Here is a 25,499-nt window from a genome sequence, read left to right as displayed (position 1 = left end):
TTGGAAATAGGGTTGCCAACTTTTTTCAGAAGGAATAGAGTATATTCCATTTCAGAGACGAAAAAAAAAGAGTACATTTGAAAAAAGAAGAGTACCATTTATTTCAAGTCTTGAATATGTATTTTTTGGTGCTTCTTGCAGCATATAACAATTTTTTTGTTATTTTTAAAATATGTGTACAACTCTAAACGTTCAAATTCAAAATTCATATAAATTAAGAGCTCATTTTTGATCAATTTCAATGAAGCCCTATTCCTCTCATCTCCCCACTTCATATTCATGACCCAAAATACTTTCCTCAGTTAATGCTGAAGGTGCAAAAACAGATAGTATATATTATAGCTTTTCCAGTTTCCAATATAATTCATCGAAATAAAAAGAAATAAGAAGCTTAACTCAAACATAAATACCTTGATTTCTTACAAGAAAAATCTAATGTTTTGAGGTCTTAAACAAAACCAAGTAAAATACAGAAAAAAATTTGAATTAAAAAAAAAAATTAAACTAATATTTCTGAAAAAGTAAAAAATCCTTTTTAAACATTTTTCTTTAATTAATATTTAAAACATTTTTTTTTTTTGTAAACAATCAAGGTATTAATATTCTATACATATTTTTATTTCGATGAATTATATTGATAACAGCAAAAGTTACACCAGTTCAAACATTGCAAAATCTAGAAAAATAGCATAAATTGCGATTAATTTTTTTTCTATTAAAAAACAAAGTTTAATTTTTTGAAAAAAGCTTACTCCTTCCTTTGATTCAATTTCATTCCAAAATCGAATAAAAAAAAATTAAATTTTAAGTCTGACTAAGAAACAAGCAAAACAAGTAGGTCATACTAAGGCCGTGTGTGAATTGCGTTAAATAGTTAAATTCGTGTAAAATTTTTGACACTATTGAGGTGAATAAAAAATTTTCAGCTGTTAAAAATTTATTGGGCTCCGGGACCTGGTTAAATTAAAATTTAATTTTAAATTTTTTTTTGCAGATGGTTTTGTTTTGTTTTTTTTTTTTTTATTAAAAAGGAAGGAGTATCATGGCAGAAAAAAGGCAGACAAAATTTTAAACAATAAATTCTTTTTTTGAAATTATTTTGTTCCTCAATAGTGTCAAAAATATAACACGGATTTAACTATTTAACGCAATCCACACACGGCCTAAAACAACGACCAAAACTTATAGTGTTTTGTACTCTCCAAATTACAATTTTTCAAATTTAGAAATTATAAGTGCGAATATTTAAGCCTCGTTTTCTTTTTCATTCAATTATCTTTAGAAATATGAAAGTTATCCACCAATTTGTAAACGTTAAGATGTTTATGTGGTGGTAAACTTAGCCTTAAGTAAAAAAGAGTATTTTGACGTACTCTATCAGAGTTATAGATTATAGAGTACAATACTCTTTTTTAGAGTACGGTTGGCAACCCTAGCTATGAACCAATTTTTATTGAAAAAAAATTATTGTCCTGGTCTTGGGAGGGAAAAAAGTACGGAAGCCATATTTGGCTTCGTATGCATTAAGGGGTTTTAAATCTACACAATTTGTTAAATTTTTTTGTTGGAAAATTTTGTTCCTTTACATTTTTTTTTTTTTGCTTGGAAGCTATGTTTTACTTCAGAAATGGAGCCCCTTCGCTTTTAGAGACATTTTTTTTATGTTAACCCCATTTCCAGGGGCGTAACCACAAAAATTTTAGGGAAAGGGGAGCTCACCTATAATATTTTTCAATCATTTTATTACTTTTTAGTTATTGTAAAATCTGGGAGTGGGTGAAAATGTTGGAGCAAGACTTACTTCGACAGTGGAAAGAAAGTGAACGAGAAAAAATATATATAACGGACAAAAACAAATTGCTTTTCTCGGTTCCATGTCTTAAAATGAGCCAAATTTGAATTAATTCTTAACCTTTTGTAATGCAATGTATTTATTTTACTTTGTTTTATTTTTAAATGATAAATATTTATCTTTTGATATTTTTAATTGTATTTTTTACATTATCTGAATAAATAAAATTAGTTAAATTTTTTACCCATTAATGCATACGAAGCCAAATTTGTCTTATAAACAAATTTTTTAAACAAATTAATTTAAACAAATTTTTTTAATGTAAACCGTTTTGAAACAACCCAAAGAACCCATGTAAAGCATTTTTTAATTTTTTCGTCCGCTAATATTAATTCATGCAGTATAGGGTTAAGCCCAATTTATTGACTCTCCATTAATTTTAAAATCGTCATTAAAAAAAGGAATTTTAAAACAAAATTAATTTATACAGTCTCTTTTAAGCATTTATTTGAAGCTTGACATCATTAACTAATTGAGCATTAAATTTAAAAGTCCTTTTAGATAGAATGCCAATTTCTACCTTATAAGAGGAATTTTTAGGGCAAATGATGTGAATTTATTCACTCTTCATTATAGTCTATTTAATAGACCCGAGCTCCTGAGCAAAATAAGAACAAATTCGTTCAAGACTTTTTATTGGCGATTATGATTCCTTGGCATACAAGAATACTCCAGCCAAAAGTGCTACTAAATCCATTGGTGCATTTCTGAGAAAACGGCAACACTGGTCGGTTTTCAGTTTTTTTATTTAACTCGAAAACCAATTAACCAATTAGATAATTAAAAGTGCTATAATTCATTCTTTAAGAAAATCCCAAACAAATCAAAAGTTCTTCAGATATTTGAAAAAATGTCATATTGACTTAACCTTGCGAGAAGAACCCGGACTTTGACCGACTATAAAATTGAATTTAACTAACTCACGGAATTCATTTGTATATCATTTTTTAGATAATTTAATTGATAATAAGTTTATTCTCGGACATTTTTGGTTTAAATGAGTAAAAATGGAGTTATAAAATAAAAACGGCACTGACCTCTTTTCCAAGATGGTGGCTGTTCCCGATATCTTATCATCCCAAAAAATTCACTTTTTCGATAAGGACATTCACCTAAACACGTTCCATGAAAAAAATTTGTCCCGCGAAAAGTGCAATTTGATTTACTAATTTGCCTGAGCTATTTTGTTTCAAACTCATTAGAGTGTTTTTTTCGTTTTTCAAGAGAAACTTTTCGTTGGTCGCGGATTTTACAAGAATTGTTTTTCAGACCATTGAAAACAGTAAAAGAGTTGGTATTTAATGTTCTTCTATGCAATAGACCAAAGCTAATGGCTCTCCGTCCATCCATTCGACCCGAATTTATAAAAATGCACATACACAAAATTGCACAAAAGGCCATAAGGATGCAAATAAATTTTGTTGTTTGTCATATTTAGTTTATATTAAATCAATCCCTCGAAGTATGTTTACTTTAAAAGTCTAAAAGTTACCAATTAATACGATTTTATCGAGTTTTAAAAACTTGCTTTTAACTAAAAAAGTCAAAAATTTAGAAAAAGTGCTAATTTTTGAATAGGTACATTTAAGTTGTTTCTTGACAAAAAAAATTAAAAATTGCATATTATCAAAGGATTTTACCTCTACTTTATTTCATTAGTACAAAGTTTGGACGTCTCGGCTACATACACAAAATGCCCCTTGATTTAGTAAAAAAAATAAAATTGTCAATTTTTTAACTTTTTTTTCTTTGATTTTAGGTTAGAATTTTAGTCAAAAATAATTTTTTAAATTTTTTAACCATCTTAACTTGACAGAAAACTTAATTTGCTATGAAAAGTGTCTTTGAACCATTTCAAAGTCAGGCTTGGTTTTCGAGTTAAATAAAAAAAACTGAAAACCGACCAGTGTTGCCGTTTTCTCAGAAATGCACCAACGGATTTAGTAGCACTTTTGGCTGGAGTATTCTTGTATGCCAAAGAATCATAATCGCCAATAAAAACTCTTGAACGAATTTGTTCCATCCAAAAGGGTCTATTCAATAGACTATTAGCATTAAATATCATTTCTGTAATTGTTTTATATGAAAACAAAACAGAAAACTAAAATAATGAAAATTCATAACTTGAGGAGCTGATTTCCAAAACCAGCTATTTTTTTAGTTTTCGTCATTACTTAGTTCCGTGCATCCATCTGTAAACGGTCTAACGATTTTAATTAAATTTTGTGTACCTACTTAAGGGTTTTAGTAAATAATATTAAGAATCTGTGTTTTTAGTTTTTCTCAAAAACTTGGATAATGGAAATGGCGTTGTGGTTTTTTGCGAAAATTGACTTATTTTTTAGCTTATTTCGTACCAATTTTTTTTCAAAATTTGCAGACTGTTATTTCTTATAATTTAAAAAATGAAATATAGAGCTATTCAAATAACAAAATTAGGCACTCCAAACTACAAGAGCAAGTACGTGCGATCCAGAAACGCATTTTAATTCATTTATTTTGTTCTTTTTCGTCGGCTACAGGAAAAGAAGAAGACATAATTCAATTATACTTCCAAAAGCAGATATACCTACTTTTTAATAAGGATTTTTCAGACATAAGATATATTTATTTTGAAAACTTTTATTTTATTAAAATTTCGTAAAGAATAAATTTGTAGAAGATTACTTTGCTCTATATCTTCTGTATTACGAAGTAAAGGTTTTTTGCATTTTACTCAAAACTACCTTCAGGTCAGATAGCTGGTTTTGGAAATCACCTCCTCATTTTTGTTTATGTTTTGTTGAATAAAATTTGTGAATAAAATTCATCATTTAATCAAATTCCCCTAGAAATATAAAAATTCACATTATGTTTATGCTGTAATTTTAATAAGTGTCGGTAATCATTGACCAAAATTTTGCGTCTTAGAAAGGGTACAACAGAATCTAACTGATGAGCCCAACCTGAGCGAAACGCATATTGGACTACAGGTCTTAAAAACTTTTCAAATTAAATTAAATTATTTGAAAAAATAGTGCTTCAAAAGAGGTAAGCAGTCATTGAAACAAAACACAAAATGGTCCATCGTAGATATAAAAATTGGATGAAATGTCTTCAAAGGATTGTTGAATTACTTTTGCGTAAATTTTGTAAAATGTTGAATGGGTCTACTGCTGATTAAATATCGCTTTTATGCACTTGTATCTATTGGGATTTCTATTGCAGATTTTGTAGGTATATCCAATCTATTGTCGCTTAAAATTCATACATATTTATCACATAAAACCTTAATACTTTAGTCGTTTGTTCTCAAACGACACAAAAAAGAATAGCTCTGATGGACACCAAAATTGAGGTTCAAGCAAAGCAATTATCGTGCCAAAGGAGCGAAGAGAACTACAAAGTTAAAGTTCTAAATGAATACATATTAGCGCTCCTAGAACTAATATGAGTTTTCATGTTATTTTAGTACAAACGTCTTATAGACTGTTTTTATTTTATTGCAACAATGCACTAAAGATTTTGAATGGACACAAATTAAAAAAAAAAATTAATGAATCTATGTAGGTACACCGCAGAAGACCACAATATACTAAATCATCTTATCCACTTCTAAAGAAATACAGAAGCCGGATTTAGGAAAATCGGAACTATTTTTACAAACACTTAAATAAATTATTTTTTGAAATAATTATTATTTATTTTTTAATTTCACTAAAAAACAAATAAATAAAGTACATTTAAGTTCAAGAATTATTCGAAGATGTTGATATTTGACGTTTCTGTGCTTTTTTATGAGAACAAAATCCTTAAGTGGCCGGCTACTAGCAACTCTACCCTATCTGTTCTTTGTTTTTTGTTTTTTTTTTTTTTTTTTTTTTTTGTATTCACTTATTTCGTAGGAGTAAAATAATATTGACTTTTGGAGTGACGAAGAGAACTTGGGCAAATATTTTTGTTTTTCTATTCCAAAATTGTTATACAATTTAATACTGGGTCAGTGGAATTTTTTTTTTTCTTCTGTTTTTTGAGTATAGAGTTGATGATATTCATTCATGCAAAATGCATTTTTTTTCCTTGTCATTTATGTAGATAAAACTCTTATGAAATCACTCAAGACGTGTGACCTAGTTTTAGTTTTTTAATTGCGATGACATATTATGCAGTTGGGTTTATACCTATGCATTTATGTATTACACACTTGTAAAAGGGCGCAAAGTGAATGAATAAATAAAGTTTATTGTCCTTTTTTTTGTTGTAATTTATGTGAGGGTCGAAAGTCATTTTGAGATTCTTAATTAAAGTTGAGTTTAGTATAAAATTAGTATGTAAAACTAGGCAAAATTTCTATGACAAATTGTTTTGAAACTTTACAAATTGAATGACTTTAATTTTGCTGTGCAATAGTATCAGACTCGACTGCATTACTAGTAACTAAAAGGTGCCTGTCCATTAAAGAGTAAAAATGTTTCCAGTTTATCGTCAAACTGCTTGAGAGTTGGCAAAATTGTAAAAAAAAAATCAAATCTCAAGAAGCTTAAGACAAATCGAAGTGATTTTACTCTCAGATAGATAGCCACCCTGAGACCATTATTGGCTGAATAAAAACTTAGAACAAACAACAACAAAAAAACACAGCAAAATAAGAAACAGCTTACTAAGCACGTTTGAGGGCACACTTAACCAGAATCCCGGTGGAATCTCTTAATTGGCATTTGGTTTAGTTATGTAATTCATTAGTAACTTGTTAGAAAAATCTTGTAATCAAAATCAGTTAAAAAAAAAACCGCTCCGACTCAGCAATCACCTCCTCTTTGGTCCAGCCATTTTTTTTTTTTAATTTGGAAAGAGATGGTAGTCTGATGGTACCAAATCAGGGGTCGAATCACGGCATACTATTACGATCATACGTTAACATTTTGACTATCGCCGCTTCTATTTAATCAGTAGAAAAAGATTCGACCCCAGGTGAATAAGGGGGTTGTTTAGTACTCCAAATCGATTCTCTCTAGAGATTTCAACTCGATTGAATTTCTGTTCTTTGATAAGCAAACGTGGCACCCACCTTGCGGACATTTTTTTCAACTCCAAATCTTCGACCAAAGTGTGTTAAACCCATTTAGAAGAAATGCCCATGGTGTTGCTTATTTCTCCCAATTTTAACCTTCGGTTGTCTAAAAACATTTTATGGACGTTTTCTGAAGAGGTGGATGTTGTTGGCCTTCCGCTTCTGGGATCATCTTCGACGCTCTGTGTGTCATGTTTAAATAAGGCTGCCCACTTTTTGACCGTAAAATACGAAAGTGCAGATTTCAACAATTTCTCATAGAAGTGTTTTTTTAATTAGAATTGGCGTCATATCCTTTTTGACCAAGTATTTAATAACGAATCTAATTTAATTATTATTGTTAGCAATTTGTTGTTAGCAATAGATTAGTTCAAACAAAAAATTGTACGCGACCAATTATAATATGTTTTAGGCTATTAATTTTAAAATGTAACAACCTAATAACTTCTTGGTTTTTTTAAGGTCTCATCATTTTAATATTTCAATCCAGATCATTTAAAATTTATCTGGAAAGGTATAAATCAATCAAAATATATATGCTACAAGAAACTAAAAATAGTAATTTTGCAAAAATGATTGAACTATAGGGCTGTTTAAAGTTTCAATCAATCATTAGTCAGACAATGAATAAGAAAAACTTCATATGCCTACGTTGTTTCAGATAAAAATAAAATTATCTCTTTTTTTAGAGACATAAAGGCACCAACACTCCCTCTACTATTGCACCTGTGTGAGACTTTCATTGGATCTTGTTTATAAAAGTTCAAGAGCCCATGAGACATACAGGAGCACACATCATCATTATAGCCGGTGAATTTTAAACAAAAACAAAAAACAACAAAATATAAACAACACATACAATGTACACCGGCATTTAGTCACACACGGAAGACCTTGAACGTGCTTAATAAATAAATAAATTTATTCTCTTGCTTTATGTGTAGACGATTGTAGAGATTCTTGAGCTTGTCCAATGTTTATAGGTGCGCGCGCAAGATTGCATTAATAATTGAACAGTAAGTTATCTTGTCTAGATGTCGTCTAGATATGGTCACACAAATGATGGCGTTAAAAAATAAAACACAAATAATGCGAAGCTACTTGTTCTGCTATTGGTAATAGTCGTAGTTGGCGGCATTCGTTTTACAGACACACATTATTGTCTTGGAATTATTATGGACGAGGCAATTCAAAGTCTCAAAGTCATCTATGAGTACACAAAGTGTTGTTGGAGTAGAAGAGTAAATATCACGTCTAGATTTGCTTTTTAAGGATAAACAGGCGGCGCAAAGTGTAGCCTTGATAAAATGTTAATTATTCTTAAGCACCACACTCGGGACGATAAAGAAGAATAGAAATCTATGTATGGTGTGGCAAATTATGACTTGTATTGCGATTTGCAATACGTTGATTGCACTTTATTGACAATGCATTTGGAATTGAAAACCGGTATGAGTTAGTGTTTTTTGTTTTTCTTTTCTTTTTTAAAAAGATAAGGAAGAATAAATGAGGTTAACAAGGTGGATTCTATTAAATTTTTATAGTGACAACAAGTAGTAGCCATATAAATATAAATTTAAAAAAACTGTTTTCAAAGCAACAATCTTCGCAGTCCGATTAGGTTTGGAACTGAATTTCATTTCTTTACCAAGTTCTAACCCCTTAGGATTCATATTAAGTTTAGGGTTTAGCTCATTAGAACTCTGTTAAACTACCACTCTTAATGCGATTTGTAACTATCAACTGATAGTTGATTCAAATTAAATGTCGATATCTTATCCAATAAGTTTTGAAAACAGAGAATGATAATTCCGTAATGTAATTGAAAAATTCCATTAAAAAGGTGACTAATTTTCCCATATATTAGGTGTTAAAACACCAAAGTTTTTTTTTTTAAGTTTAATTTTTGCATCATATAAAATTGCTTATGTTTATTAACGTTATCCCCTTTACTAAATTGCAACAAATCGAACGCAAATATCTGCGTGGTCTTTTGTAATGGATACCGTTTTCATGAATAGCTGTGTTTTTTTGGCAGTGCTATCCGTATCCGCAGTTAATTTACATGCATTACAAAAACAACAAGCAGCTGCGGAAAGGAATAGAAGCTAAACCAAGCTGCGGATAGAATTTTGACGAAGTGTATAAGTTTACGTTTCCCTTTCTCTTGGCGCATGCATATACATTTTTCTTCAATGTTGATATTTGTGAATCCTACTGCGGATAGCTTTAAACACGCCTAATATATCGGATTATATACATTTTTGATGTACACATTTTTCCCAAGCCGCATTATAATTTTACCTATTGGGAAAAATTGCTGACTTTTTATTTGGTGCATGGTATTCTTTGTCAGAAGATGCACATTTAAGAAATTGTAAGCTAAAAACTGAAAAAATTAATTAAACTTTTTTTTGCCACAAAAACCAAAATATACTTTTCTGATTGTTGGAGAGAGTTTACCAACCGTAAAACCTACAGAAAAGTATATTTTGGTTCTAATGGAAAACATTTTATGATCCGTGACCTACATTTTAGATTAAGTTTAGTTTGTCTTTGGCTTCTTAACTGAAACTTAAAATATTACGGGCAATACAAACTTAAGATATCTCGAATACAAGAGATATCGGAAAGATTTAAACACCGTTAAGCACCGTTACAAATTTGTTTATAATGAATAACCCCACGTAAAAACATAACCTCGAAAACAGCCAAAATGAGTTTTTTTCTCCATTTTATAACGGTAATATTTCAAATACGATTTATGATTGTATGACTTCGGATTCGAGTTCAGCACACCGAAAACCCTCAGAAAAGTATACAACTTAAAAAAAAACTTTAGATTCGTTTTCATCTCCACTAAAAATAATTGAACCAGAATTTTCCCATTCAAGCGTTATTGGCTTGATCAATTTAATCACAAAATAATTCACTTTATTTTTTCAAATAAAAATTGACAACATGACCGTTCTTAAAGATCAATCCCAAATAATGGGATCAGCTACCTGATCAAATATTTGAAATTCGACAAACATAATAATTAGAATACCCATCCTCTATAATGTAAATTAATGAAATGTCTTGAAGGCAAACAACTTATGCGTGATAAAGAAATAACGATGACCTCAAATTCTATAGCGCTTGTCAAACGAAATACACAAATCCGCTCTCATTCAAATGCATTCATCACACTAAAAAATGTTAAACAAATAGAATGTGAATCAATAAAAGTGATAAGATACTTATTTGCCAACTAACGTGTGTTCGTATTGAATATAGACAAAATACCTGAAATAACTCTTATCTCATTTGCGTGAAATTAAAAACGCATACCACAACGTGCCGCACGATCGAGCAACAAGTGCAATTCATTCCTCTCGTAGAATTTCATACAAAAAAATTTAAAAAGCCAAAATACTCGTCGTATCTCTTGCCAATAAACAACGACGTACGCAAAAAATCTCACAGTCAATGCCGGCCGGCTAAATTGTTTTCATTCATTTAGATTCTGCTTCTGTATAGGCTTTATTTTTAGGTGTAGGTCACATGTCTCAGTTAGTGCCAAACCAAAATAGACCATTGACACCTTCTTGTCATCAAACACACAACAACTCGAAGTCACACATCGGACAATTTACCTTGACTTTTGCCTTAAAGGTGCTTCATCTTCGTCGTCGTCGTCGTGGTTGTTCACGCAGTCAAGTGGTATTCTCAAAATAATGTTTTTCCTTCTTTCTTTCTTTTTTTAGTCACTCAACGATGTCTTTCGCTGCTTCATCTGCATGGAAAAGTTGCAAGATGCACATTTGTGTCCGCATTGCTCAAAACTATGTTGCTATTTGTGTATATCGCGTTGGTTGACTGAACAACGTCGTCAATGTCCGCATTGCAGAGCTTCTTTGCATGTAAAAGATTTGGTCAATTGCCGATGGCTGGAAGATGTTGCTCAACAAATTGAGAATCTTCAGCAAATTTGTTCGAATATTCGAACTACAAATGGCCTGATTCAGGGAAAAGAACAAGACTTATGTCCAAGTCATCAAGAAAAATTGAGTGTTTATTGTTGGACATGCAAGTGTTGCATCTGTCATCAGTGTGCATTGTGGGGTGGTACTCACTCGGGGCACACTTTTAAGCAATTGGGTAAGTTTTTTGAGGGAGTTTTCTGAGTCTTATCATAATCTTCAATTCAAAACTAATTACAGAACTAGTTTATGAGACTCACATAACCCAGGTTAAAGAAGAAGTATCTCAACTTCGTGCACGCCTCGCAGAGCTAATACTGCTCGTCCAAAGTGTCGAACACAATGTCGAAACTGTACGCAAAGCAAAAGATGAAAAAGTTCGTGAAATACGAAATGCCGTCGAACTTATGGTCGGTCGGCTAGACTCACAACTCAAAGTAAAACTTGTCACCCTGATGCGCCAAAAAAACTCACTTAGCCAAGAGACTGAACAGCTCGAGCATCTTTTACAAGAAATCGAACAACAAATGACAATATGTTCCAAATCACAACTCATAATGAAATCACCAGAACTGTTAAAAATGATTCATCAGGTGCGAATTAAACCAATGGCCAGTTATATAACAGCTCCAGTGCCTGCTGATTTTCACAGCGAAATTGTTCCTCAATACGATACTGGCAACTTCCTAATGAAGCGCTTTTCTCAGCTACAATTGAAAGGTGCTCCTGTCCATTCGGAACCTTTGGAGAGCAATGGACTGCAGTGGCGTTTGAAAGTTTATCCCAATGGCAATGGAGCTGTTCGTGCAGAGTATTTGTCGGTATTTCTTGAGCTGGCAGCTGGATTCCCAGAAACTAGCAAATATGAGTATCGTGTTCAGATGATACATCAGAGTTCGAGTAAGATCATTCAACGAGAGTTTGTGTCTGATTTTGAAGTTGGTGAATGTTGGGGATATAATCGTTTCTTTCGTTTGGATTTGCTGGCTTCTGAGGGTTATTTGAATTTGGCCAAAGATACTTTGGAGTTGAGATTCCAGGTTCGTCCATCGACTTATTTCCAACGTTGTCGTGATCAGCAATGGTATATAAGTCAATTATTGAAGAGACAAAAGGAACTTTTGGCAGAAAATAAAACTTTACGAGAGAAGAACGTTAGCAACGAAGAAACAAGTGGATGTGATCAAGTTGTCAATTTAGACGAAGAGGCTGCTGATAAGCAACAAGAGGCAAGTCAGAATAATAATGCATCCGAAGAGACAACGACGAATAGTCAAGCAACAACACCAAATTTGTGTGGCGGTGGTGGTTATAAATCATTGAGAGGCTTGCATTCTGAACAAAGCATTAGTCGACCTAATGAAACTGAAGAAGGTAATAAGAAAACAAGTCGCAGTGATATCCAGAAAAGTGGTTAGTTTTAGTTTTTTTTTTTTAATCTCATTTCATGACCAAAACCTTTTTTTTTAGTTGACGCTTCATTTTCTGGAATGCTGCAAGCATTGGTAAATGGTTCCTCTAGTTATAATTCTTCATTTCGAGAAGGTGCCACTGGCGGTGATATGAAGCCAACAAATAGTGCAACACCCTTGAGCTGTAAGTTGAATTCAGTATTTTTCATAAATCATTTAAATTTACATGCAGTTTCACCTTATGAATACATATTTTTGTAATTTTTGTTAATGCATGAGCTACTTATCCACTTTTTGAGGATTAAAAAATTTGTATGTTGGTCTAAAGCCCGAACAACCTTTTTCTCCATTATTCACCGATGATGTACCACCCTTGACCGATTTTGACAATGTTTATGCATTTGTCTTATACAGAAGTACCAATCTGGTTCAGGTTGTGTTAACGGTCTCCCTGGTTCTTTCAGAAACGGCTTTATTTACACGAAGGAGTAAGTAATGTGAGGACTGCGTTCTCGATAACAGGAGAACTTAAACAGGTCCTGTTACAATCGAGTGTGTTCTATAAAATCGGGAATCGTCTTAATCTATTTTGAGAATTCTCGATTGAACCAAATTTTAGACTAACAATGCTTGATTGTCTAAACTTTGATCTTTAAGCGACTTGGGCTTTGATGAATTTAACTGCTGGATTTGCAGTTTTCGAAGAAACAAACCTAAATATGATTTTTTTTAATGTTGAAAGAAGTCCAGGTGTTCGGAATTTATGAATAAGGAACACCATCGAATACTTTCGCGAAAGCCAAAAAGCATCCAACAGAGACGTGATAACTGTTTAAATCTGAAGTAACCTCAGATTGAAAATTCAGTCTCATACTGGAAAGCCACACTACTTTTCAGCGTTGATCTCATTTTTGTATTTGTAATCCTCAGATTCCAGAGAATTACTTTTCAGAATTTTTCGGAGACCCATTTATTATATAATTATTGGATTCTGCACCAAAGTATTTTTCTAATTCTGTAACAAACGACAATTGAATCGCTCGAATAGTTCGGAAGTATAATGGAGTCACATATTGAGGGTACTCAGGTTGTTGAATACGGATATCGGTGTGTACTCGTAATTGTAAATTAAGTTATTAGCGTGTTTCTGCGGGAATGCCAAGTTTTAGATATCTGGACAATGTTGTTGATTAAGTTACTCGTATTCATCATCATATACTTTTTAATACGAAGCTAGACTATCCAATTTCCAATCATTGCATGTATAAACATAAAATCTCAGAGAGATTCTGGTATTTATCATGATGTCTTAGGATTTTTATGTCCATTCTTGTTCTAAAAATTAATTCATTCCAAAGGGAAGTTAGCAGTTATCGACTAGTTATCGACGTATCTTTAAAATTAAGTTATTCAATATTAAGCCTTTTGTAATAATCTTAATCTTAATATTTTTGGCTTTGAGTCTATTAAAAACTCTTATAAATTTGATGGTATTTGTTCCCATTCCCATACGCTCTGTCCAATTATTTGAATGCTTTTGCTTTCTAATCTCTCGATCTGTAATACCCTTTAAATTTTCTATTGGACTGAGTTCCACTCCAAAACAACGACATTGACAATTTCCAAAAAGCTTTTTATCAATCGGGTGGTGTGTTTGGGGTCTTTATCATGTGGACATTAACGGTTTTCGGGCATATTAGACTGAAAATGTGGAAGCATATGGCTATCCAAAATGTCCTCGCTCATTTCTGTATGCATCCGATTCATTCATTTCATTTGTAACAGTTGACACATTTCTCGAGAAAACGAACCTTTAACACAACCCTACTATGTATTAATTTGTTTCATGAGTATTTTAAACACCATGAGTATTTAAACACCATAAACGATCCTCCTCCATGTTTAATAGTAAGAACTTGAAATTAAGGGTTATATTGTTGTCCTGAAGGCGTTCAAACAAAGCAAATGCCATATGACAAGAACAAGTTGAACTTGCTATCAACGCTCCACAAAACATCAGAAAAGAAATTGTAAAGATCATTTCAGATCTTTTCAATTTCTTTTTGTGAGAGAATGAAATTCGAAAAGAATTATATTTTTAGATTCTCTCACGAATGATAAAAAGAGAAAAAATAATTCAATTTATTCTGAGAGACAACTGATATTTTCATATACCGAGAAAAGCATCTGTGTGAGAATTTTGTTTTTTTTTCGGGTCGTGAGAAGATCGAAAATGTGACAAGTTTCGACATTTTTAAAATTCCAGAACGATATTTTGCAAACCCTGCTTTGGAGTACACTTTAATTACACTAGTTTACAAGGTTTTTTGTTGCCAAAACCAAATTATACTTTTTTAAAGGGTTTTGGAGTGCTGAACTCGAATCCAAAGTCAGAAATATTCGATCAGCTTCCGTTTTTGAAATATCTATTACAGTTAGTAACCTTTTAAGGGAAAATATAGTCTTTTTAGATTTCAGAAGTCATTCTATTAAAATCTAAACCATAATAAATAAGCATAGTAAAATGTATATTAACGTATTTTTCAGTATTTCATAACATATAACACTTTCGCCATATTGGTTGAATTCATTAACGCATCACATGAAAACACTAACTTACCTGCAAAGCATCACTGCATTAATGAATTCGACCATTGATGTCATCAATGAAAAAGTACATGAGCCAAAATTGTGTTTGTAATCATTAATTTTTCTCCTCATTTCAGCCCCAGAGAAATCTTCATTCCACATTCTTTCCAATTCATCACCAGATCTCACTTCAACCACATTAGAAAAAACATTTCTTGGAAGTAATATCCTTTCAGATGCCTCTGATTCGGATGGTGATGAACCGGCTAGTTCCCCCTTAGCTGTTCCATCTTCGAATTGTTTTAAAATCAGTGCCACTTCCTTCTCAACTCAAGACGACAATCCATTAGGCGAGGATAATGATTTTTCATCTGGCGAAAATGATGTTGAATACGCTGAGCTTTCAATGGCTCAAGGTATTTCTCTAAGCAATGATAAATCTTCATCCAGTGGTGCCAGTTCATCGAGAAGACCAAATAGCAGTGGTGGACTCTCGAATCACCGTCGTGTCACACTTTCTCTGCTCGATAGTACAAGTCCTACAGAAAATAATCGTCCTTCAGATACAAATAGTGAGTTGAATATAAATTTGTGTTTTGTGTAGTAAACTAATTTTTGAATAAATTACAGCTTCAAGAAACAACTGCCGACTGCCAATGTGCTCTGTTAATGTTTTGGAAACACTCTTTGAGCCGCCAAAATTCCATTGCAGCAATGGTGACTACCTAGACGATAGTATTATTTTGAACACATCGATTCCATTGAGCTACTCGGAAGGTAATTTGCAGTTCCCTATCAAAAAATGCTCCCGACATTATTGACGAAAGTGTTCTCATTTTTTAATTTTAATTTTTTTTAATTATATTTTCTAGCAGAAATGCTTGACTTCTTAGAATCATTTATGTAAAATCAAGAAAATAAAAATGAGAAGACTTTCTCATTGCTCAATTAATAGTCCGGTCAATTTAGACATCCGAGGTTACATTAATTCCCAGCAAGCTGAAAATTGGTAGGATTGTTGGAAACACCATCATAAATTAAATCTAAAAAGTCCTCATCGATCCGAGGTGTGGAAAAAAATTTACGGGGGGTCAAAGGTCAAAAAAATGGGTTTTTCACGATTTTAAGCAAAACGGTAAGTCTTATCAAAAAATTTTCAATGCAAGAATTGTAGACCAGATTATTATATATAAAAAAGGTCATGACACTTTTTTTCCTAAGACCCACCGTTTCTTAGGTATAACGATTCAAAAAGTTGAAGTTGAGTTGTAATCGTCCTAATCAGGCCTATTCTGAAAAAAAACTCCTAACTGAAAAGTTCCTGAAATTTCATTATTTTTTTAGCTTGAATTTCGTTCTTCAATGGTTAAGAATATGGGGAAAGCAAAAAAAAATGGAAATTTTCGCCATTTTTCAAAATGGGGGCCCTTCTCCCGAAACCATTTCCTTGGGAATTTTTGTTTAGAATATGTCTGAATATATACAGGGTGTGCAATAGAGAATGGCTGATAGCTAGACTTATGACTGTTCTAAAAACAGATAGAAAAATGTTCTATCGCAACCAGTTCATAAAATATTGGCTTTTTTTCGTTCAGTGTATTTTAAATTTTATCATCTTATGTTTTCGTTCACTACAACCACGAATGAATGAATTTTATTTATTTCTTTTTTTTATAATTTTCTACAATAATTGTATGAGTACATAAACGCTTTAAAAACTGCAAAGCTATTGCACATTTTCGTAAAAAAAATTTTGAAATCTGTGTTTTGATGCAAAATGTAAAAAAAGTATTTTATGAAAAATTTTAAACACCTGTGGTATAAAATAAATCTATGGAAACCTAAGTGGCCAACTTTCTTAAAAATATTCTGGTCTAAGGGGAATATTTTTAAGAAAGTTGGCCACTTAGGTTTCTATAGATTTATTTTATACCACAGGTGTTTAAAATTTTTCATAAAATACTTTTTTTACATTTTGCATCAAAAAACAGATTTCAAAATTTTTTTTACGAAAATGTGCAATAGCTTTGCAGTTTTTAAAGCGTTTATGTACTCATACAATTATTGTAGAAAATTATAAAAAAAAGAAATAAATAAAATTCATTCATTCGTGGTTGTAGTGAACAAAAACATAAGATGATAAAATTTAAAATACACTGAACGAAAAAAAGCCAATATTTTATGAACTGGTTGCGATAGAACATTTTTCTATCTGTTTTTAGAACAGTCATAAGTCTAGCTATCAGCCAATTTAGGGTTGTCCATTCTCTATTGCACACCCTGTATATATTCAGACATATTCTAAACAAAAATTCCCAAGGAAATGGTTTCGGGAGAAGGGCCCCCATTTTGAAAAATGGCGAAAATTTCCATTTTTTTTTGCTTTCCCCATATTCTTAACCATTGAAGAACGAAATTCAAGCTAAAAAAATAATGAAATTTCAGGAACTTTTCAGTTAGGAGTTTTTTTTCAGAATAGGCCTGATTAGGACGATTACAACTCAACTTCAACTTTTTGAATCGTTATACCTAAGAAACGGTGGGTCTTAGGAAAAAAAGTGTCATGACCTTTTTTATATATAATAATCTGGTCTACAATTCTTGCATTGAAAATTTTTTGATAAGACTTACCGTTTTGCTTAAAATCGTGAAAAACCCATTTTTTTGACCTTTGACCCCCCGTAAATTTTTTTCCACACCTCGGATCGATGAGGACTTTTTAGATTTAATTTATGATGGTATTTCCAACAATCCTACCAATTTTCAGCTTGCTGGGAATTAATGTAACCTGACCCCCTTATTTTAGTCTAATTTGACCGGACTATAAATTGAAGATCTCAAATTTTGTTTCCTATTTTAATACAAATAAATTATATTATTGTTATAATTTGTTTTTGTTTTTATTTCAACAAAAGCAAACAAAAAATTTAAAAGAAATAAATGTATTTTTATGAATTATTGTTAACATTGTGTTTTCTTTGTTTTTTTTTTTGTTTAGATTCATTACTTAAAGAATATCGCAAGAGTAGGCCATCATCAGCATCATCGAGTATCAAAGAACCAACTGAAACGCCATCCTATCGCTGGGAAAATACCGATGTAAGTAAATTCAATTTAATTTTTCATCAAAAGTTTGTATTTACATAAAACAAATTTGTTATTATCATTTTATCAATTATTATTCTATTTTTTTTTTTGTGCATTCTCGTTTACCCCTGTCATATTCTGATTATGTTTATTTTCTCGGATATATTTTTCATTATTTGGTGTATTTCGGTTAAGTATGTCAAATGTTTTTGTTGCTTTTGAGTTGAATTAGTGATGAAAGCGCCTTATAAACTTTTAGTATACATTTTATGTTATTTTTTAAAATTTTGTTTCTGGAAAAAGGAATTAATTTGCTTAAAGACTGATTAAAAACCATGAAAGAAACATATAGACTTAAATTGTGTAAACTGCATGCATGTTGTAAATTGTATTAGAGTATGTGATAGCTAAAAATGTGAAACAAAATAAGTAATTTGATGATGCTCAGCCTTTTCCAAATATCATTGTTGAGAATAAGTTTAACGTTCGGATCCAAATTTTTCACATTGTCCCTTTTTCGGAAGCAAAAATAAGTAACTTTAACAAAACAAAAATTAAGAAATCGCTGAGGACAAAAGTCCAGCGAATAAGCCTTGTAATGTTTTTATCGAATGCAATTTTTTTTTTTCGCAATTTATCGCAAAAGGTCGATATTCAATTTGTTGATTGAATGTATTCGATTAAAAGAAGGTGAAACAAAAAAGAAAACAAAATGTTAATTTCAATTTATTATTTCTTTGTAAAGTAGTTTTTTTCCAATTTAGCTGACAAACTTTGCACCTTTGAAAAGTATAAAAAATTGTACATTTATTTAATTACAAGCACAAAGGGTTAACGTTTAAATGTAAAATATATTAGAAGTTTTTATTTACTGATTTGGAATGGCAAGTTCAGAAACCATCCAGAGGATCAATATTTTACAATATGTATCTATGTACTTCAGATTCAACAATTAATAGGAAAACTGCATTTTTAAATCACTTTGACCGTGCATACAGGATTGTAAGCATTGCACATACCAAGAAGAAAAGGAAATTGTAACCGTTCAATGAGCAAGAACTGATACCATCTGTAGCTTGATTAACGAAGCACTCGTGACAAGAATCGTAAATCGAACCCTTTCTTGTATAAAGACGAGCTTAAATTCAAATGCAATCGGGGAAAGGGATATTTTTTATTCCTCGTGCAATGTAGTTCAACACTTGCTTGGAAGGATCTCAAAGTATATTTGGAACAATGGGAAACGATTCATATTCTAGAAGGGAGAGCTCGTGCTTAAATGGGAGTGCGCAGATGGTTAATCCTGCGATGGAGTTACTAAGTCAAAAGTTAATCAATAAGACACCAAAGAAAAACTCAATAGTTCTATATGTGAAATGTGAGAGACAACGAATGCCCAAAAAATATGATACTTCTTTGGGGCAATCAATCCTTGAATAGGTCAATATAACTTGAATAGTTGCTGAACCATGTACGTTAAGCACCTTCTTCAAATAAACCTTACAATCAACTTTCATTTTTAAACTTACAGCCCATCCCTATAACATGAAAGTATGTCATACAAGTTCCCTATAACAAAAATATCGCCTTTTTGTTTGCCAAAATGAGTTTAGTTAACAATATAAGTGCTAGTTCTTGCAGATATTTTTGCGACAATAAATTGCATAGTAAATTTGTAGCTTGGAATGATGAGCGAAAGTTGATGTTTTCTTTTTTTTAGTTGGCTTTTAAATACATAAAACGATTTATCGTTGACCCAATTTTAAGTTTAGATATAAACAAAACTAAATAAATTCCGCTATAAATAACTTAATGTTTACATAAGCGCAATCAAAAGCTCATTTATGAATAAGGTGTAAGTAAGCTTAAAATAGTATCTTTGATATATCTATTCTCTTTATAGACCTACATCGTGTACGTTCTTCAATGAATATAATGTACAACTTGCAACATGAACCCAAAATGTTTTAATCATTTTTAATTGAAATGTCAATTTAAAATTTCACACTCAATCATTGTAAAGACTTTAGAGTAGTTTGATTGTAGTATTTATTTATGATGTGACGGAAAAAAACAAAAAACAAACAACCTCAGTGTACAATTCTGTATGCATTGCACATGCTATAATACTAATAGTTCAAATATGTACATTGGTTAAGTGGTATTTTATCTTATTACCTTCCATTTGTGGATATCCATTAAATCCATATTAAAATTTAATAATATTGATTTTATTGAATCAAAACAATTTATAAAATTTAATAAAAGTCATAATGTAGTAATCGTGTGATTTCTTAACTACATAAATGCATCAATAATGCAAATTTTTATTATTACATGCAAGGTTAGCGCTCTCTAAATTATGATTGACAGAAAGTATTACATGCTCAAGAATATTAATATTTATGATGATAAAAATGATGTAGTTTAAGACTTTTAAAATAACTTTATAACTGTGTGATATGCGTCACTTCAAGATAGTGAAATCTTAATAAGATTGAAGATGTTATTTTTAGATTAGTACTAAGAATTCCCGACGTTGTTTATCAACTTTGAATGAGATTATTTTTGAAGTTCACTACAATACCGGGTTTGTTATTTTTATTTCTACCCAAGACTGATTTTTCAGATTGGTCTATGTCTAATTTATTTGCTGATTCATAAAAAAGATATCCATGTGCATTTAAAGTCGGTTAAATCGTTCATGAGAAGGTATAAAATGTACGACCGGTTCGCACTTGCTCCAATTTAAAAAAATCAAACAGAGTGAAATTCAGTCTTGTTTTAAATCGATATGTCATACGTCCAAGGAGAATTTTTTGAATACTTAAACATTTACTTAAGGATTTTCTGAGTTCCTGTTCATAAATTTTAAAAATATATGCAAAAGTTTTGAATTTTTCACTTTACGAAAAGCTCAATCTTGTCCTGCTGTAAGGGATGTTGCAGTCAATTGTTTTCTCAGCCATTATCAAAAGTTATCCAACACGAGTGTACCCAGGGGCCTGTTTCAGAGCTTACTACATCAGCTATAAGCGAACTCACAAAATCAATAGTTTAGTCCGATTGAACCCCGGAAAATATTTTGTTTGGTTCAAATAGTGCCAATATTTTTAAAAAGTACTTCGAGAAGTCCTAAATATTTTTTTGGGTGATTCGATGATTTTTTTCTGAGTATTGCAACTTTGTATATAGAAGCATCTACTTGATAAAACATCACCCTTACCTACCTCTCCGCCTTCAAATGTTTTCTCCAACAGCGAGCATTCCTCCAGCGTCATCTTGAAAAGGCGTATCATGGCTAATATCCAAAATTACGGATATGGCACGCTACAGCTCCAATCTATGATATGGTTCAACTAATTCATATATGACTTGACAATAGGATTAATAAAAAAGTAATGCCTCTATAGTTGACGCAGATAAAGCATTCGCTTTTTTACGAATCGGGTAGATAATGCTGATATTAAATGCATCGGGCATTTTCTTTCCATTTTTTACCCATGAGTTGATGAATGCTTTTTTCCAAATCATCGCCACCGCTTTTAAAAAATCCGCCTTTGTTCCATCAGTTCCTACTGATTTGTTTGATTGAAATGTAACGATTATGTTATTATCTTGGTTTTTCCAATCCCAAATAAAATATACTAACCAGATTAATAAATTTATCTATGAATATATATTTTCAAAAAAATTAATTAAATTTAATGGTAAGCCGATACATTTATCCATTCATGTTTATATAATAAAAAAAAATTGTAAGCATTTTGAACCTCGACAAGAATCAAACATTCATCTAACTTAAAGTGAAAACATTGTAATTGTAGTATTTTTGTTGTTTAATGGCAGTGTGTATACAAAATTTATAGTTTTCTCAACAGCGCAACAGCTTCTTCTTTGCATTTTTTATCATCTTCATTTCTAAAAAATGGAATAACATTCAATTAAAATGATTACCTTTAAAAAATCAATGATTAAAAAAAAAAAAAAACTTACAAAACAGCACAGTTGGCAGCTTTCTCAAGAAACCCTTTCGCCTTATCATTCTGCTTCAAAGCTATATGACACTTTCCAATCATCAACCAATTGGTCGAATAGAATCCCTCCTTCAACTTTTCTGCCTTCTCGAAATTCTCCAAAGCCTTTTCAAACGACCCAGTCGGTGGCGAGGCAAATATCGTCGAAACTAATTTCCTCTGAATCCACGACAATTCAGCCAATCCATATTCATAGGCTCCAATCATGTGCCATGAAGTTGGATCTTCTGGATTTAATCGAACAGCTTCATTCATATGGAATTTAATGTTGTCCAGCTCCAATATTCTTGCCTTAATACCCTGGAGCTCAGCAGCTGCATCCATTATAATTGCCATCCATTTATGGGCAGCAAAATTGCCGGGATCTGCTGCCACAGCAGTCTTAATCAATTCATGAGCATTTTTAATTAATTTCTCTTTCTCGCTCTTGTCTTTGGTAGCTTTGGAAACGGAAAATGTTGCCCTGGCTTTTCTCCATTGAATTTCAGGGAGGTTTTGATCCTATTTGTGTTTTTATTTTCATGAATGTTTATAATGGTGGAGAAACTAAAGCAAATTATTAGGGAATCCGATCGAACAGCTCTTATTTTGATGATCTTCTTTTTTCAAACGTCGGTAATTAAAAATACTTTAAAGTCTATAGGTTAAAAATTGCCGATGTTGCCGTATTGTTTTTTTTTTTAATTAAAATTCATTTTTTTAACAAAACCATTTTTTTTGCTTAAATTCATAAAATAAATGATACCAAAAAATTCTCTAAGTAATTTAAGGAAAAAAATATATGGGAGTAAAAGACAATCTTTCATCGTTTAAGCGATAAATGCACAAACTGACTTCAAACACAAAAAAAAAAAATATTTTGAACACAACGGCAACACCTACAATATTTACATACACGTTTTTAAAAAGCTAGAATCACATTTCTATCTGTAAAATTTAAATCTACTAAATTTAATCAAGAGTTTTTAAAAGAATGGTCCTCAACTCGTAATTTTGTATAAAAAAAAAACGTTATTAAAAACTTTTAAATGATATTTTTTTTCAAACTTTTTCGTAGTAAAATATGAATTTACCTTTAAAAAATTTTGGCCATAAATATTATCAGATTCATTCCAAAGAGAAAAAGGTAATATTTATTACAGTTTTGAAAAAAAATTAAATAATTGAAATAATTGATTTTCTCAAAGACTTTGGCAAATAAGAACTTTAAAATTTTGCTATACAACTTTCAACAATAAGGACTATTGAATGTAGAAAAAATAACTTTATATTTAAATGTTGAACTTAAAAAAAAATAAGTTAATTTTTTTTCAAAACTTCTATTAAAAAAAGTTCTTCGAAAATGAAATACTTTTTTCATAAACTGTAATTAATATTTGAGTTTGAAAAATAAATGCATTTTATATTACGAAAAAGTTTTAAAAAGGACATGTTAAAATTTTTAATTTTTTTTTTTCAAAAATATGAGTTTAAGTACCATTTTTTTAAAAACCCTTTCCTCAATTTACTTAATTTTAATTTTATACATGAATGTTAATGGTACCATTGAAAAGCTTTAAGTCAATGCTAAGAACTTAAAAAATCGTTCATTTTATAAAGATCCAGTCAACATAAATGAAGTATTTAAGGAAAAAAAGACTGCAATTGAAACAGTAGTATTTGGAAAATTTAACATTAAAAAAAAATTAAGAGCAATTTATAGACAGACAACGCTTATACTATCGTATGCATGTTTATGTTTTTACCAACAATTCAAAGTAAAAAATTCAAGCTCTGAAATGAGACCACAAGACTTTGAAGAAAAAATATTTTATCTATTGCAATTTTTGTTTTTTATATACATTATTTATTTGATTCCGTTTTTTTGCTCCTAAGTGTAGTTGTTTTCCTTTAATTGCCTAGCCTAGAGAATCTTTTGGCATTAGTAAATTTTTGAAAAAAAAAAATTTTAACCTATAGACTTTAAAGTATTTTTAACTACCGACGTTTGAAAAAAAAAAACATCATCAAAATCAGAGCTGTTCGGCCGGGTTCCCTAATATTGCCATTTGTTGAGCTACTTCACTATATTTCAATTTGTGCAAATGTGCAAATAAAATGACTCACCTTATATTTGTCGAGGACATCTACAACTTCTTGAAAATGGTTTTCATCGAATAATTGATCAGCATTCTGGAGAACACTTTCAAGACTTGATTCCTCTGCCATTTGATATCGTGAATGTGGAGATGGAAAAGAAGAAGACGAAGCAGGAGCGTTGTAAACAACAGGAAGCCCAATAAATGCAGCAATTTGAACGATATGTCCAACACAACTGTTAACAGAACGACGTCGACGCGATTCGAATACCTAAATGAAATCAAATCAACAAAATTAAACAAAAAAACAAGAAGAAGAAGAAAAAAACTGTGTCAAAGTCCATGTATAGCTAAAACTAAGTGAAGAGGGATAGAGAAATGGAGAGAGGCGGAGCAAATTGCAAATTTATTTTATATGGAAAAGTGAAGGAATGAAGAAAATACTTTTTAATTAATTATTCAGCCTACAACTGAGTTTGTGTATATTTATGTATAAAAGAGAAATGTTGAACAAATTGAGAAGTTTTGTGAGGAACCTTGTTATTAGCTTGTTTAGCTTTTGGTATTGGTGGTATGCGCACTGCTACAAAACTGGAGAGCAAACGATGTTCCTTTTGTCTCAGTTTTAACACAAAGGAGATGAGAGTTTGCTTAAAAGCATTCAACTTGACCAGCTGGGATGACATTTATTTAACTTGGTTGGGGGTAAATTGTTTTTTTTTTTTTTTTCTTTTAAAGTTTTTATTTTGTACACCACCAGAAACTTGCGGGCTTCTCTCGCGATGTAGGTAGTTTCTCTATTCCGATTAATAAGATTTTATTAACTCTTAACTATTTGATAAAATTTATTTATTCCAACACACACTTACCTTAAAAGTTTTTCTTGTTAATTTTTTTGAGTACGTCACTTTTCTTTCTGCTCTGTGAAAAAAACATCGATAAAAAAAGGTAAACAACGAAAACGAAATTACTCAAATCAGCTGCGCGAATGTCATGTAGAGTGGATGCAATTTTACGATCCACAAATAGACAGGGTGGGTAGTTTTGAATGCAAAATAGAAATAGGTGTGTTTGCTTAAAAATTTTGTCTAACAAATCTGGCGAAAATTTTCAAAACATTTAAGGCTAGACCACGGGTAATTGTGTGAAACAAATTTCAAACCTGAATATTGATGTTCCAGATTGGAGTTTTTTTTCATACACTTACCCGTACCGCTACCGCATACCCTTCCGGTGTGGCCAAGCCTTTAATTGCCATTCATATGGAGATGCGACCTGCGTATGCGAATTGGTAATTGTCGCTGAATTTGACATTATTTTATTCATATGAGTGGTCGCAGAGAGCTGCGAACTGTTATACAAAAATTGAAGTTAAATTAAAAGTGAGGTTAAATTCGAGCGAATTATTTGTTCTTAGCTTTCTGGAATG

The 25,499-nt window shown here is 31.2% G+C and overlaps 3 protein-coding genes across 8 annotated transcripts in view; 2 read left to right on the top strand and 1 right to left on the bottom strand.

Annotated features, from left to right (window-relative positions):
* LOC129905748 (syntenin-1-like) overlaps window positions 1-25,499 on the top strand; it is a 213,607-nt gene that overhangs the window by 156,687 nt on the left and 31,421 nt on the right. The window lies entirely within an intron of this gene.
* LOC129917252 (E3 ubiquitin-protein ligase TRIM37-like) overlaps window positions 1-25,499 on the top strand; it is a 39,685-nt gene that overhangs the window by 1,677 nt on the left and 12,509 nt on the right. For all 5 annotated transcript variants that reach the window (XM_055998581.1, XM_055999362.1, XM_056000055.1 and 2 more), the window contains exons 3-8: window positions 10,652-11,045; window positions 11,108-12,280; window positions 12,338-12,463; window positions 15,006-15,440; window positions 15,499-15,645; window positions 17,867-17,967. In XM_055998581.1, the coding sequence (XP_055854556.1) occupies window positions 10,652-11,045; window positions 11,108-12,280; window positions 12,338-12,463; window positions 15,006-15,440; window positions 15,499-15,645; window positions 17,867-17,967 (2,376 nt within the window). The remainder of the gene's footprint in view (window positions 1-10,651; window positions 11,046-11,107; window positions 12,281-12,337; window positions 12,464-15,005; window positions 15,441-15,498; window positions 15,646-17,866; window positions 17,968-25,499) is intronic.
* On the bottom strand, window positions 21,616-24,889 carry LOC129905609 (regulator of microtubule dynamics protein 1-like). Of its 2 annotated transcripts, none has more exons than XM_055981169.1 (4): window positions 24,607-24,889; window positions 24,099-24,341; window positions 21,952-22,493; window positions 21,616-21,876 (listed from the first exon to the last, which is right to left on the bottom strand). In XM_055981169.1, exons 1-4 carry the CDS (start codon window positions 24,754-24,756, stop codon window positions 21,819-21,821), a joined length of 993 nt encoding a protein of 330 aa, XP_055837144.1. In that variant the 5' UTR covers window positions 24,757-24,889; the 3' UTR covers window positions 21,616-21,818. The 2 variants fall into 2 exon arrangements, with proteins under 2 accessions (XP_055837144.1, XP_055837209.1); XM_055981234.1 differs by having other exon boundaries at window positions 24,515-24,617.

This window comes from Episyrphus balteatus, chromosome 1 (assembly GCF_945859705.1).
Source record: "Episyrphus balteatus chromosome 1, idEpiBalt1.1, whole genome shotgun sequence".
Classification (NCBI taxonomy): Eukaryota; Metazoa; Arthropoda; class Insecta; order Diptera; family Syrphidae; genus Episyrphus; species Episyrphus balteatus.
The sequence above is the reverse complement of the archived record's forward strand: the minus strand, read 5'-3'. Positions and strand labels throughout refer to the sequence as shown.

Coding starts and splice junctions, on each gene's coding strand:
- LOC129905609 (XM_055981169.1), bottom strand. CDS start 24,756: ATGTCATCCCAGCTGGTCAAGTTGAATGCTTTTAAGCAAACTCTCATC. Junction 22,494..24,098: donor ATGTCCTCGACAAATATAAG/GTGAGTCATTTT, acceptor AAACACAAATAG/GATCAAAACCTCCCTGAAAT. Junction 21,877..21,951: donor GCTGCCAACTGTGCTGTTTT/GTAAGTTTTTTT, acceptor TCCATTTTTTAG/AAATGAAGATGATAAAAAAT.